The 13,573-nt window shown below is 47.0% G+C and overlaps 2 protein-coding genes across 2 annotated transcripts in view; one reads left to right on the plus strand and one right to left on the minus strand.

Moving 5' to 3' along the window:
- Positions 1–10,057: 10,057 nt before the first annotated feature.
- On the minus strand, positions 10,058–12,351 carry map1lc3c (microtubule-associated protein 1 light chain 3 gamma). Its single transcript, XM_086297227.1, has 4 exons — positions 12,189–12,351; positions 12,062–12,117; positions 11,879–11,985; positions 10,058–10,372 (listed from the first exon to the last, which is right to left on the minus strand). Exons 1-4 carry the CDS (start codon positions 12,340–12,342, stop codon positions 10,210–10,212), a joined length of 480 nt encoding a protein of 159 aa, XP_086153353.1. The 5' UTR covers positions 12,343–12,351; the 3' UTR covers positions 10,058–10,209.
- The window catches only part of LOC147328649 (striatin-like), a 34,722-nt gene continuing 33,223 nt past the window's right edge, over positions 12,075–13,573 (plus strand). The window contains exon 1 of the mRNA XM_086297158.1: positions 12,075–12,137. Coding sequence (XP_086153284.1) covers positions 12,090–12,137 — 48 coding nt within the window. The 5' untranslated portion in view covers positions 12,075–12,089. The remainder of the gene's footprint in view (positions 12,138–13,573) is intronic.

Below are 13,573 nucleotides of genomic sequence, written 5' to 3' on the forward strand. Positions count from 1 at the left end.
CCTAAACGATACCCATCCCTAGTTAAAAGGTCTCAGGTGCAAATGTGGAACAAGTGTGTTGAATTTGGTGTTATTGCTCTCTCATACTGGTCACTGGAAGTTTAACATGGCACATCATGGCAAAGAACACGTTGAGGATTTGAAAAAAAGAACTGATACTCTACATAAAGATGGCCGAGGCTATAAGAATGATGCCAACACGCTGAAACCAAGCTGCAGCATGATGGCCACACAGCAGTTTAACAGGACCTCGCCGTGGTCGACCAGAGAAGTTGACTGAACGTGCTCAGCATCATATCTGGAGGTTGCCTTTTTTCTTAGGTGTTCAGGTTTTTCAACCGCATTGCTTAACCCCGCTGTTTTACATGTTCACTTATTTTTTTTAAGTGCTGTCCATACAGAAAACATTGATTTGTAAACGATTAACTAACAACCTTGTAAACACAAAGTTCTTTATTTGGAGCACATTTCTACAAGAAAGATAAGTGCCTGAAAAAGTGCTTGAAGTGCTTTGGTACTCTTTGGCAATATTGTAGACAATGTTAAACTTCATCATCACATCGGCTCCTCTGATGACCTGCTTGCCGCTGAAAGGCAGCGGGCAGAGGGGACACTTGGGCAGTGCATTTATCGCAGCATGAAAAGATATAATATATTTACAGAAATGTGTGGGGTGTACTCACTTTTGTGAGATCCTGTATATATAATTGCACGGATCATTGACTCCTAAACTAGGCGAGTGGCTCCAGCAGATCCCGGGAACAACATCGGAGATCTCTGTCCAGAAGAGCGCAGTCCTGGGAACAGCCAAGATACTGCAGGACCCTCAAGCTCCCAGGCCTCTGGTAGAGGACCTGAGCTTCTAGGATAGCGACCGCTCATAGGGGCGAGAGGGCAATGTTTTATACATGTTTTTATACATATACAAAGTGCAAAACTGAGTAGTGCAATATACATATGTGCATATTACCTGTCTGTAATTATTTGGACCTGAGTGGAGTTGAACAGGGTGTGAATGAAGTGCAGACTCTGTTTTAATTCAAGGGGATAAAAAAGTATTTGAACTGTTTGCTAATTACAGCTATTTTTATACACAGTATAATAATATGTAAATGTGTAGTCTGTTCTGCTCCTATGATAAGCTCATCCTGGAGCTCTTTGGTAGTAAAGACGTTTTTTCTTCTTTGTCATCACAAATATGAGCTTATATGAATTCAGAACACAAACCATCCAAACCACAAAACCTTCCTTTTCCAGTTCTCCCAGTGACACCCATTGCTATGTATGTCCTGCTCATTGCACTGATTTTATCTCAGTGTCAGATTAGTTAGATAAAACTTTCAGTGTTGTTCTGTCAAACAAAAAGAAACGTCTTTTAGACTTACGTGGACTGAAGCTTTCGTTGATGCTCCTGCAGCTGAATCTTTCAGGGTTTATGAGTTGAGCAGCAGAAGTGCGAAACAAAGGGTGCAGAAGTGCGAATACCAAATCAGGAAATGTACACATACACATTTCCTCCTCCTGCAGCCAATGAGCATGAAATATGGTCATACCTCTGCTACATACAAAATTGCATGGCCGTTACTACTACCACTACTGCAACAAACAGAAGTCACAAACCTCAAAGAGAACCTGCGAACACAAAGACAGGAAAGGTAGAAAACTGGGTGAACTGAAATTATATACAAACACTGAGCACACAAATCTCACATGAACAAAAATGAGCTCATCAGCCTTTGTTTTCTCCTCGGTTTTGTCACATTCAGATCATCTATTTGCAACTCTTTCAACATTCATGAAATGTTGATTTGATGATTGGTTGTCCTGCTCTTCAGCTTCAACATTCAAGATTCAAGATGTTTATTTTCATATACACCGCAAAACACAAGTGGTTACGCAGAGCAATGAAACTCTCACTTTGCCGGTTCCTCTCACACGACTAAATAAAAACTAACTAAAATAAAGAATAGACTTCACTCTGAGATAGAAAATAGTAAAGTAAAACAAGTGCATATGTAGCTTATGAGTGGGTGTAGTCAGAATATAAAGTGCAAGTAGTTACAACACTGTCACAGTGGGAATATATACAGAGTATGCAATATTAAAATGTTTATATTTATAAAGTTGTGTTATGTGTTACGGCCCTAGCAGGGCCTCCTCCTGAAGGTGCCTGTGTGGGCGTGTCCCACCACCTCTTCTGCCTGAGGTGCCGCCTTTCCCTTTTGTGCAGCTGACTCTCATCAGTAATTAAGGAGCTTTAAGCCCAGGGAAAGGTGAGCTCTGGGCCAGAGTGATCAACGAGTACCGCACCGAAGCGTGCAACGAGTGCAAGACCAATCACCCCAGCCAGAGACAACACGAGTGTCTGCGAGTCTTGGACGATGACTTTTACGCTGAACATTATTACAGCATCAGGAAAAGACTCCTCACACCTCGTTTCATTCCTTCCATTCAGCGTCTCCTGATCGCCCGCAACATGGAAGCGGACGACGTCAAGGTCGGCACCGTGGCGGATGGTATGGCCTGGATAGGTCATCATTTCCCTCTGTGGCTGCCACTCCCGTTTCAATTTTTCTCCTAGTTTCGGGCAGGCTCTATGACGTTCGTCCACAGGAGGCGCTGTACAGCACCGAGCGCCTGAAACACGGACAGTTTGTTGATATTTTTTCATGTAAACCTTTTTTTCATGTAAACCTGTTCTTGACATATCTACTGAGATTCGTTTGTCTTGAAAGGCTGATTCAACCCCGTTGTTGACTTTTATTTTGCCTTCCAGATTGCCTCAGTTGTATCGTGAGTGTAATTTCAAATAAAATAAAATAAAACTCAGAAGCGTCTGTGTGTTGTATTCTTCTTCTTATTATTATTATTATCATCCATCCATCCATCCATCCTCATCCGCTTTGTCCGAGGCCGGGTCGTGGGGGCAGCAGCCTAAGCAAAGAGGCCCAGACCTCCCTCTCCCCAGCCACCTCCTCCAGCTTATCCGGGGGAATACCAAGGCGTTCCCAGGCCAGCCGAGAGATATAATCTCTCCAGCGTGTCCTGGGTCTGCCCCGGGGCCTCCTCCCGGTGGGACATGCCTGGAACACCTCACCCAGGAGGGGCCCAGGGGGCATCCTTGTCAGATGCCCGAACCACCTCAGCTGGCTCCTTTCGATGTGGAGCAGCAGCTGCTCTACTCTGAGCCCCTCCTGGATGGCCGAACTTCTCACCCTATCTCTAAGGGAGAGGCCAGCCACCCTTCGGAGGAAGCTCATTTCTGCCGCTTGTATCCGCGATCTCGTTCTTTCGGTCACTACCCACAGCTCGTGGCCATAGGTGAGGGTAGGGACGTAGACCGACCGGTAAATTGAGAGCTTCGCTTTTACACTCAGCTCCCTCTTCACCACGACGGACCGGTGCAGCGTCCGCATTACTGCAGCTGCAGCCCCAATCCGTCTGTCGAGCTCCGGCTCCCTTCTCCCATCACTCGCGAACAAGACCCCGAGATACTTGAACTCCTCCACTTGGGGCAGGAACTCATCCCCGACCCGGAGTGGGCACTCCACCCTTTTCCGGCTGAGAACCATGGCCTCAGATTTGGAGGTGCTGATCCTCATTCCCGCTGCTTCACACTCGGCTGTGAACCGTTCCAGTGCGAGCTGGAGGCCCTCACCCGATGAAGCCAACAGAACCACATCATCTGCAAAAATCAGAGATGAGATTCTGAGGCCACCAAAGCGAAAGCCCTCCGCCACTTGGCTGCGCCTAGAAATCCTGTCCATAAAAATTATGAACAGAACCGGAGACAAAGGGCAGCCCTGGCGGAGCCCATCACCCACCAGGAACGAGTCCGACTTATTGCCGGCAATGCGAACCAAGCTCTTGCAACGGTTGTATAGGGATCAAATGGCCCGTAGCAATGGGCCAGACACCCCATATTCCCGCAACACCTCCCACAGGACACCCCGAGGGACACGGTCGAATGCCTTCTCCAAGTCCACAAAACACATGTAGACTGGTTGGGCAAACTCCCATGCACCCTCAAGTATCCTGGAGAGGATAAAGAGCTGGTCCAGTGTTCCGCGACCAGGACGAAAACCGCATTATTCCTCCTGTATCCGAGGTTCGACTAACGGACGAACTCTCCTTTCCAGCACCCTGGCATAGACTTTCCCAGGGAGGCTGAGGAGTGTGATCCCCCTGTAGTTGGAACACACCCTCCGGTCCCCTTTCTTAAAGATGGGGACCACCACCCCGGTCTGCCAGTCCACAGGTACTGCCCCTGATCTCCACGCAACATTGCAGAGGCGTGTCAACCAGGACAGCCCTACAACGTCCAGAGCCTTCAGGAACTCGGGGCGGACCTCATCAACACCAGGGGCTCTGCCACCAAGGAGTTGTTTAACTGCCTCAGTGACCTCGCCCCCGGAAATTGGCGGGTCATTCCCCTCATCCCCAGACTCTGCTTCCTCCTCGGAAGACGTGTCAGTGGGATTAAGGAGGTCCTCGAAGTATTCCTTCCACCGCCTGACAATTTTCTCAGTCGACGTCAGCAGCGCTCCGCCAGCACTATACACAGTGCAGGTAGAGCACCGCTTTCCCCTCCTGAGACGCCTGACGGTTTGCCAGAATCTCTTCGAGGCAGTCCGAAAGTCTTTTTCCATGGCCTCTCCGAACTCCTCCCACACCCGAGTTTTTGCTTCAACCACTGCTCGAGCCGCATTCCGCTTGGCCTGTCGATACCTGTCGGCTGCCTCCGGAGTCCCACAGGCTAACCAAGCCCGATAGGACTCCTTCTTCAGCCTAGTGGCTCCCTTCACCTCTGGTGTCCACCATTTGGTTTGGGGATTACCACCACAGCAGGCACCAACCACCTTGCGGCCGCAGCTCAATGCAGCAGCTTCGGCAATGGAGACGCTGAACATGGTCCATTCGGACTCAATGTCCCCAGTCTTCCTCGGAATGCTGTTGAAGCTCTGCCGGAGGTGTGCGTTGAAGATCTCGCGGACTGGGGCCTCTGCTAGACGTTCCCAGCACACCCTCACTACGCGTTTAGGTGCACCAGGTCTGTCCAGCGTCTTCCCCCGCCACCTGATCCAACTCACCACCAGGTGGTGATCAGTTGACAGCTCAGCCCCTCTCTTTACCCGAGTGTCCAGAACATATGGTCGCAGGTCTGCTGATACAATTACAAAATCGATCATCGACCTACGGCCTAGAGCGTCCTGGTGCCACGTGCACTTATGGACACTCTTATGTTCGAACAGGGTGTTCGTTATGGCCAAACTGTGATTAGCACAGAAGTCCAATAACAAAGCACCGCTCGGGTTCAGATCAGGGAGGCCGTTCCTCCCAATCACGCCCCTCCAGGTCTCGCTGTCGTTACCCACGTGAGCATTGAAGTCTCCCAGCAGGACAACAGAGTCTCCAGGTGGAGCACCCTCCAGCACCCCCCCCCCATAAGCGCAGATGACAGTCAGGACCCGTTCCCCAACCCTAAGGCGCAGGGAACAAACCCTCTCGTCCACCGGGAAAAACCCCAACGTACCGGCAGCAAGCCGAGGGGATATTAGGATACCCACCCCAGCCCGCCGCCTCTCACCAAGGGCAACTCCAGACTGAGACAGAGTCCAGCCCCTCTCCAGGAGACTGGTTCCAGAGCCCAAGCCATGTGTAGAGGTGAGCCCGACTATATCTAGCCGGTACCTCTCAACCTCACGCACTAACTCAGGCTCCTTCCCCACCAGAGAGGTGACATTCCATGTCCCTATTGCCAGTCTTGGCAGCCGGGGGTCAGTCCGCCAGGGCCTCCGCTCCTGCCCGCCACCCGGCACACAATGCACCCGACCCCTATGGCGCCTGCTGCGGGTGGTGGGCCTGCGGGAGGATGGGCCCATGTCTCCTCTTCGGGCTGTGCCCGGCCGGGCCCCATGGACTAAGGCCCGGCCACCAGACGCTCGCCCTCAGGCACCCTCCCCGGGCCTGGCTCCAGGGCGAGGCCCCGGTAACCCTATCCCGGGCAGGGTAAACTGTTCCCTCGGTGTCCTTTTCATAAGGGTCTTATGAATCGCTCTTTGTCTGGTCCCTCACCCAGGGCCAATTTGCCATGGGAGACCCTACCAGGGGGCAATAGCCCCCAGACAACATAGCCCCTGGGATCCCTGTGACACACAAACCCCTCCACCACGATAAGGTAGCGATTCAAGGAGGAGTATTATTATCATTATTATCATTATTGTGATTATGCTTCATTTTCATGTACTGGGGTATCAATGACCCCCACGCTGCCGCAGCAGCTTTTGTGCGTGGCCCCCAAGTGCTACATTTTCTTTCCCGATCCCCTGACGAAACCCATTAGAATCGCTCTGGGGCACTCGACGACCCCAAATGATCGTTCTGGGGATTTTTTCATTTTCATTCACCCGTCTCTACTGAGGGTGGGGTACTCTGGGACCCCCTGGGTCTGGGGCTGCCCCGAAGGGGAGCACAAGGGTTAATCACAGCTGCCTGATCAATGTTTTTCATTAGCAGTTTAGCAAAGTTGATGGTGGTGGTCTGTGTGTCTGTGTGAGTGAAAGACAGAGAGCGAGCGACAGATTTTCTGTTATAACCTTCACGTTATGGAGGCACAGTGTGAGCACTCAGGTCGCATCAGAGCATCGGGCCGTATAGTGTGAGAGTACATCGTGACCTATGAACTTCTAACCCCTGCGAGTCAATCGTGCAGTTTGAGCAGGAGCTGAATACTGAAAAAATCGCACAGTGTCTGCCCAGCTTTAGGTGTACTGTCATCCGAGACTTGCACCGCAGTGTCGGCGTTAGGGTTAGGTTGTTGTGGTCATCTGTTGTCTTCCGGTATTTTCTCCATAAGCGACCTTTCCTCGACCAATGAGATGAGCGGTAATCTGAATTGTCATACTCGAATTGTCATAAGTGTGCTGTCAGCTCATTGGTCACAAAGCAGGAGAGGGGCTGGGAATTATGTTTTCAAACAAAGCGTTAATTCCATAAACATTTATAGACTACTTTTGATTCTCACTGTATTACGGGACAAAGTGCGTCCCTTATTAGCTCAATATGGGACGTGTACTTTTGTTTCGAAATACGGGACGATTCAGTTTTTCAAGGGACGGTTGGCAACCCTATCCTCTACACATCTGTGATGCTGGGGGAGGTAATTAGCTGTAGCTGTTTAACTGCAGGCACATTCCATGTGAGACTCTGGTGTCCTTATCTTCTGAGGGATGTCCACCCCCGGCCATTTGTGTGAAGAAGCTTCTCGGATTCTGTGCTTGCATATGGTGAACCATTAAAGTTAAGCCATACACGCGTGTGGGGAGATGAGCTTTGGATAACCAGGAAATGTGGTTGTAAGCATATATTGTGTGGCAGGAAGTCAGACACACTTGATGACATCTCCGTTTCGGAGTTTTTACTTCCCCTCTTAATTTAACTGTGACTAGTATTTCCAATGGAAATTACACATGACATGAAGAAAATTATACATGATGTAGTAGATTTTTTTAAAGAAAAAAGATAATTTAAAAAAGTATCTCAAGCACTTTAGCAAAATTCTCATGTCATCTGTTTCATAATGTTTAATAAGCTTCATACAGTTAAGCACAATCACTACATGACTGAAACACAAGCATAATCTCTATTAATAAAAATAGTATGCATGTACTGTATGCCTGAATAAAAAAAAAAGTGAGATGTTGGAACACTTTTATTTTTATTTTAGTAGACACAAAACTTACAATAGACAGCTGCTGGGGTTTGGAATCGGAGAAATGTCTGATGGTTCTCAGTCATCCAGGTCATCGTAGTCAAAGGAGCTTGCAAAGAAAAGCGTCTGGACTTCTTTAAGTTGCTTGAAGACGTTTCACCTCTCATCCGAGAAGCTTCTTCAGTTCTAAGGTCAAATGGTGGAGAGTCCCAGATACAAACCTAGTGGGAGTTTCCCCCCACAGAGGGACAAAAGGACCCCCTGATGATAATTAGTATGAGTAACTTTAAAACTTAGTAGCGGCCGCCATTGTTGGAAACTGGAGTTTGGCTGGGCCGAGCTATGAATTCTGGGATATGGTGGGCCACGAAGGACACACCCGACCCATCCTTCTAATTCGGGGAAAAGGAGGAGTCTACGAATTTGGACAGCCTTCGTCGCGTCGCTGTGACGTAATCGGCCTTAAAATGCGGCCATAATGAGAACAAGATAAAAAGTTCAAAACACCTGGTCAACAACCAGGTAGCCCAACAGTTACTCATTTAACTCTTTTGGGGGGTTTTGATTTTTAAGAAGAGAGTGGCTCTGATATATTTATCATTACTTATTTATTAAAATGTAAAAACAAAAAACTGAAATTGTGTCACATCTGCTTAATTTTGTAAAGCTTGTAAAGCCACAGACTTTTACTTGTTTTCTCTCAGGCTCAGACCAGCACACATTACATCAAACTCTTACAAGTCAAGAAAAGGAGCTGTTGGACAGAAAGACAACTGAGTGGGAAGGATTTTGGTTTTCCAATATATTAGTAATTGTCAGTGACGTTTATATTAATCAGGCTGAACTTTAATCATACTTTAGATCAAATCATTTTGCAGATCATCAGAATGATGGTTGGCAATGCAAACATGGCCAATAATGACAGTTATTGGCCATGTTTGCATTGCCCTTTTTTAAAATGTACTTTCATGACGTTATTGTGTGTCGGGTGGTGGTCGTGGCTGTCCAGACTGACAAGTGGGACGTTGAATGTCACCTCTCTGACGGAGGAGGAACCTGAGATTGTGGATTTTTTTTTTAATCATATTTGCAGACAGTGTTATATTAATATAACACTGTATACACCATGGTGAGGGTCCTGTACAGCCCAAGAGAGCGGCAGCATCTCTCTTGGGCTGTACAGCAGCACGGCAGCATCTTCCCTTCGTGTTTGCTTCTTGGCGAAGAAGAAAAGGCCTTTCACAGACTCTGAAACAGTGAAATACTGCATGCTGGTCGTGGTGGATGTGGTGAAAAGTGATGAAAAAATTAAAGTGTGACACCTGCTATTAAAAACTTACTCCCGTAGGACAGTTCAAATATTCGTAGAGTTGAAGTTCTGGCATCAGATGAGTTTGAAATGCTGTTAGATGACCTGAAGAAAACTGATGTAATGTCTATAGCAGGAGATCAGACAGAACTGATAATGCACAGTTGTGCGTATATGTCCGTTTTTTGGATGGGAAATTGCTCAGCTTACTGTTAGAGGGACACACAGCTGGCCAAATAATGTTTGAGAAGATTTAAGCTCTTCAGGAAAATGGTCTGGATATGAAGCGTGTCTGTATCCATGGCAGGAACAGTGAGTGGTCAGCAAAATATTTTAATTTTAAAGGGAATCATCAAAATGTTTGTTATTATTTCAAATGTGCAAAAAATAGTTTAGGTATAGCTCCCTTTTTTGTTTAAATGGACCTTTTGGTGTGCATTTGTGAGGTCACCAGATTTACAGGGGAAAGGAATGAAAAAATTTTTTTTTTTTTTTTACTTGTTTTCAATACAGTTGTGTGGGTTTGAAATTGATCATGATCTGCTGCTTACTGGCTTCATATACATACATCCCAGATAAATTCCTCGGTTTGAAAATCTGGCCCAACTAACTTCGTAGTTGAATAGCCATGCCTTAAACATACAGATGACTTCTGTTTGTGACCTTTCACCCTCTTATTTGAGCCAAGGTCAGCCACCAGAATCATCACATCGGTTACAGCTTCAGTTCAGTTTATATGCTGCTCTACTTCATCATTTCTCATTAACAGTCTGCACTTATGTTTCTGATCTTCTGCAGAGCTCCTGTCCGTCATGTTGCTCTCCTGGTACAGTGATGCTGCCCTCTGCTGGACACAGTGGAACCACATCAAGCTCTAAGACTGAAATTATAACCAGTTCCTGTTAACAGGAAACAAACAGTTCTTTATAAAGCTTCAAGTATCAAATATTCACAGTGAGAAGGTGAAACGATTCATGTGGTGCTGAGTCCAAGTGTCTCCATCCACAAGCAGAAATCATGAACCAGCAGCATTCCTTAACATCAAAATATTTATTGGATGAACACGATTAAAATCCATCTCGTCCAATCAGCGTGTAGAACAAAAATTACAATATATACACTCTTTTGTATTTACAGCAGCTGAGGCGAGCAGCCTGTAACGGGAATAAAACCTGAAGCAGGACGAGCTTCATCGTCCGAACATCTCCTGCGAGGCGTAGGTCATGTAGAGGAAGCCGTCCTCATCCTGGTGCTGTTTGTACACCTGAGCCATGGTGAGCGACATGCTCGCCAGCCCTCTGTTGTTGATGAGCAGGTAGAAGGCCTGGCTGGGCAGCAGCGCCATGCGGTTCCTGAGGGGAGGAGCCAGAAGGAGCCACCATTAATCAGAGTCAGCCTGCAGGCTGTTAGCTGCATCAGCACAACAGTGACGCCAGCACAGCTGTTCAGTGAGGCGAGCACGCGTCAGCCACGTGCAGATTCCAGCTATGATTCGAGCATTTCAAGCATTCGTGCTCACACTGGGGGGAGGAGCACATGGAAACTGAGCGAGGGCTGAGTTTAAAGTGAAGCTTGTACAGGTATTCATCTGTCAGAGCCAAGATTATGCAAAAGCTCCATTTGTCAGACTGAGGAGCAAGTGTATGATGAGCGACTGCAGCTGGAGCACCGGCTTCAGTAAAGATACGATCATGTACCACAAAACATGAGACGATCCAAAACATTTGCCCCTAAAGCCACAACTTTGACCCTCTGATCAGACTCCAAGTAGAGCCCAAAACTCATTCACTCACAACAAGATTTGCTTCAGCGTCTATATTCATACTCTGAGGGGGAATCATCCAACCGTTAGATGAGCCAATTGCTCTTTCCCTTGAGGTCTGATATCCAGGCCTCATTTCTGACAATCAGGACAAGTCACTAAAGCCAAATCAGCCCATCAGTGAACCTGAGCATGTGGAGCTGGTGTGCAGCTTTCTCAGGAAACTCCCACAGAACTTTATCGACACCCAGACGTTACAGTCAGTGGGTATGATTGTGGGGCAGCGAGGCTGAGACACCAGACCTTTGTGTTCTTAAAATAAAACTACAATACGTGTCTTTATGTTCACATGATTACAACTACTGAAAACTCAATGTTCCAAATGACAAACAGTTACTGGACGCAACTCAGGTTCTGTGAGTAGACAGAGCTCCTCGATTGGCTTGAGCAGCCAGCCTGTGCGCTCTCTGCTCGAGTCAGATCACTGAGTGATAAAGACTCTCGCAGACATTACAGAGGTCTAAGGTTTGACAGACATGGATTAACTGTTAAGACACATCCTGTCACTTCATGTTTACACAGCAGCTTCCTCAGGCCATCATGGCCGTCACAGATCCTGCTGTGTAAGCATAAACAACAACAAAGGGGTCAATAAAAGTGAAAGAGCAAAAGACTCCAAGTCAGGGGTGTCCAACTCCAGGCCTCGAGGGCCGGTGTCCTACAGGTTTTAGATCACCCTGGGGCTTCACACCTGAATCACATGATGAGTTCATTACCAGGCCTCTGGAGAACTTCAGGACATGTTGAGGAGGTCGTTTAGCCATTAAATCAGCTGTGATGGATCAAGGACATCTAAAACCTGCAGGGCACCGGCCCTCGAGGCCTGGAGTTTAACACCTGTGCTCCAAGGGGGGGGGGGGGGGGGGCGTAAGACTCTGGAATAAAAGCTTCTCATTTTTAAAATAAACATTAACTGATGAATTCACCAGGAAAACATTTCTCCTCAGTGTAGAACTGAGGCGTGAGTATTGTTGAGCTCCGAGTTCGTGTTAAAGGACTCCAGCATGTGTTCAGTGAAGCTTGCAGGTACCGGTACCTGATGATGGTGAGGAACTGCGTCATGGTGAGCTCCTGCGGAACCAGGAACTTGGTTTTGTCCAGCGGAGGCAGATACTTTTCCTTGTCGTACCTCTCGATGATGACCTGCAAGGCGCAGTGAGTGGGTGAGAACATAAAACACACCTTCTCGGACTCCGCGTGAGCCCCACCGCGCGCTTACCGGGATCTTGTTAGGGAACTTGGCCCTGATGCCCGCCACTTCCCGTTTCCTCGTTGCTGTGGACAGAAGAGAGACAGTGAGTTTGCTGGACATCAGTGTTGCTGCTGCTCGCGGCGGTGCCGGTTACCTAAACTCTTCCTCAGCTTGAACGGTTTGCTGTGCGGCTGACTTTTCTCGCGCGACGCCATGGTACGTGACGTAGAGCCGGGTCCACATGCTACTGAGCGAGCGCGAGTTAAATAGAGGCTGCAGCGCATCAGCTGATTAGCACATGGCCGCATGAGCGCGATTGAATTAGGTTAGAGTGCGGAGCAGGGCCGGCCCCAGCAGCTTTTAGGCCCAAGGGCAGCAGACAGCCCCCTCCACCCCTCATCCTGGTTATTAAACAGGATTATTGATAATGTGCCTTTGAGAGAATTTAGAAAATGTTTAATGTTTTTCTTTAAGGACAGAATTTGTTCACCACAGTTACCACATGTTTTTGTCTTGTGGTAGAGTTATTACTCTTCCACATTGAAAGGAGCTGAGGTGCCTAGGTGGTTCAGCATCTGCCTCAGATGCCTCTTGGGTTAGATCGTTAAACTGCCATCGCAGAGAGCCACAGCCAGAGAAGCAGATGGATGATGGATTAAAAACTTGAAATTTAATCACATCAGATATTTAGAAGACAGAGTTCTTAACAACTCATGACCTCTATAATGTAACCTTGATGACACAGCTTGGGGGAGGGGGGGTAACCACACAGTGAACCTCCTGAGGTTGAGACTTTTCTTTGCAGGAGTCCTGGGCAGAGAATCAAGCAAGGGGAGAATGCTCCATGGAAGGGAACCAAGGCTGCCTTCAGCCACTGTGCTCTATAGGCGACTAGTCTTTAAAATTAGCTGCTGTAACAACCAGCTTTTAGAAAAATAATGTGTTTCTTTTCCTCTTCAGCATCATCCGGGTACATAAACCTGAACCAGATCAAGGTAAATCATAGCAAACTGACTACGTAACAGGCGCTCTTCTTCACTTGGACCTTCCTCTGCCAATCACCTGCCACCAGCCAACCATGCAGGAACATTCAGGGCAGGGCAGTTTGAATTTCTAGAATTGTTTCACATCGACTGTTGGAGAAAAAAATGAATTACTGACCGTAAAAGAATACTTATGATTCTAACTGATCACTGATGACCAATGTATAGTTTTTGTGCTGTTTTCCAACCTATTTTGCTGTTATTGTCTCTTTGTATTCTTCTTCTTCTTCTTCTTCTTCTTCTTCTTATTATTATTATTATTATTATTATTATTATTATTATTATTATTATTATTATTATTATTATTATCTTTGTCGTTTGAGTCTATTTATATTGGGCCAGTCTAAAGTTAACAGCAGTTTATGAATGGGGGATGCTTACTATTTAAATTGATATTGAAATCAACAGGAAAATAATAAATACATCCAATACATTCAAACAGAATTCAGATCTGTTTATTTATTTTTTACTTAATGTTTATTTTAATAAATAAAAC

Source organism: Aulonocara sp. 'chitande type north' Nkhata Bay, linkage group LG6 (assembly GCF_057382095.1).
Source record: "Aulonocara sp. 'chitande type north' Nkhata Bay isolate Kocher_YH1m ecotype deep benthic linkage group LG6, A_spYH_male_GT1.1, whole genome shotgun sequence".
In the NCBI taxonomy this organism is placed as follows: domain Eukaryota; kingdom Metazoa; phylum Chordata; class Actinopteri; order Cichliformes; family Cichlidae; genus Aulonocara; species Aulonocara sp. 'chitande type north' Nkhata Bay.

What these genes read in the sequence shown, in the direction of transcription:
- map1lc3c (XM_086297227.1), bottom strand. Translation starts at nt 12,342, where the DNA reads ATGCGGCCATGTGCTAATCAGCTGATGCGCTGCAGCCTCTATTTAACT. An exon ending in AGTTCCCTAACAAGATCCCG is followed by an intron (nt 11,986 to 12,061) that starts GTAAGCGCGCGG and finishes TGCGCCTTGCAG; the next exon opens with GTCATCATCGAGAGGTACGA. An exon ending in CAGTTCCTCACCATCATCAG is followed by an intron (nt 10,373 to 11,878) that starts GTACCGGTACCT and finishes TCCTCCCCTCAG; the next exon opens with GAACCGCATGGCGCTGCTGC.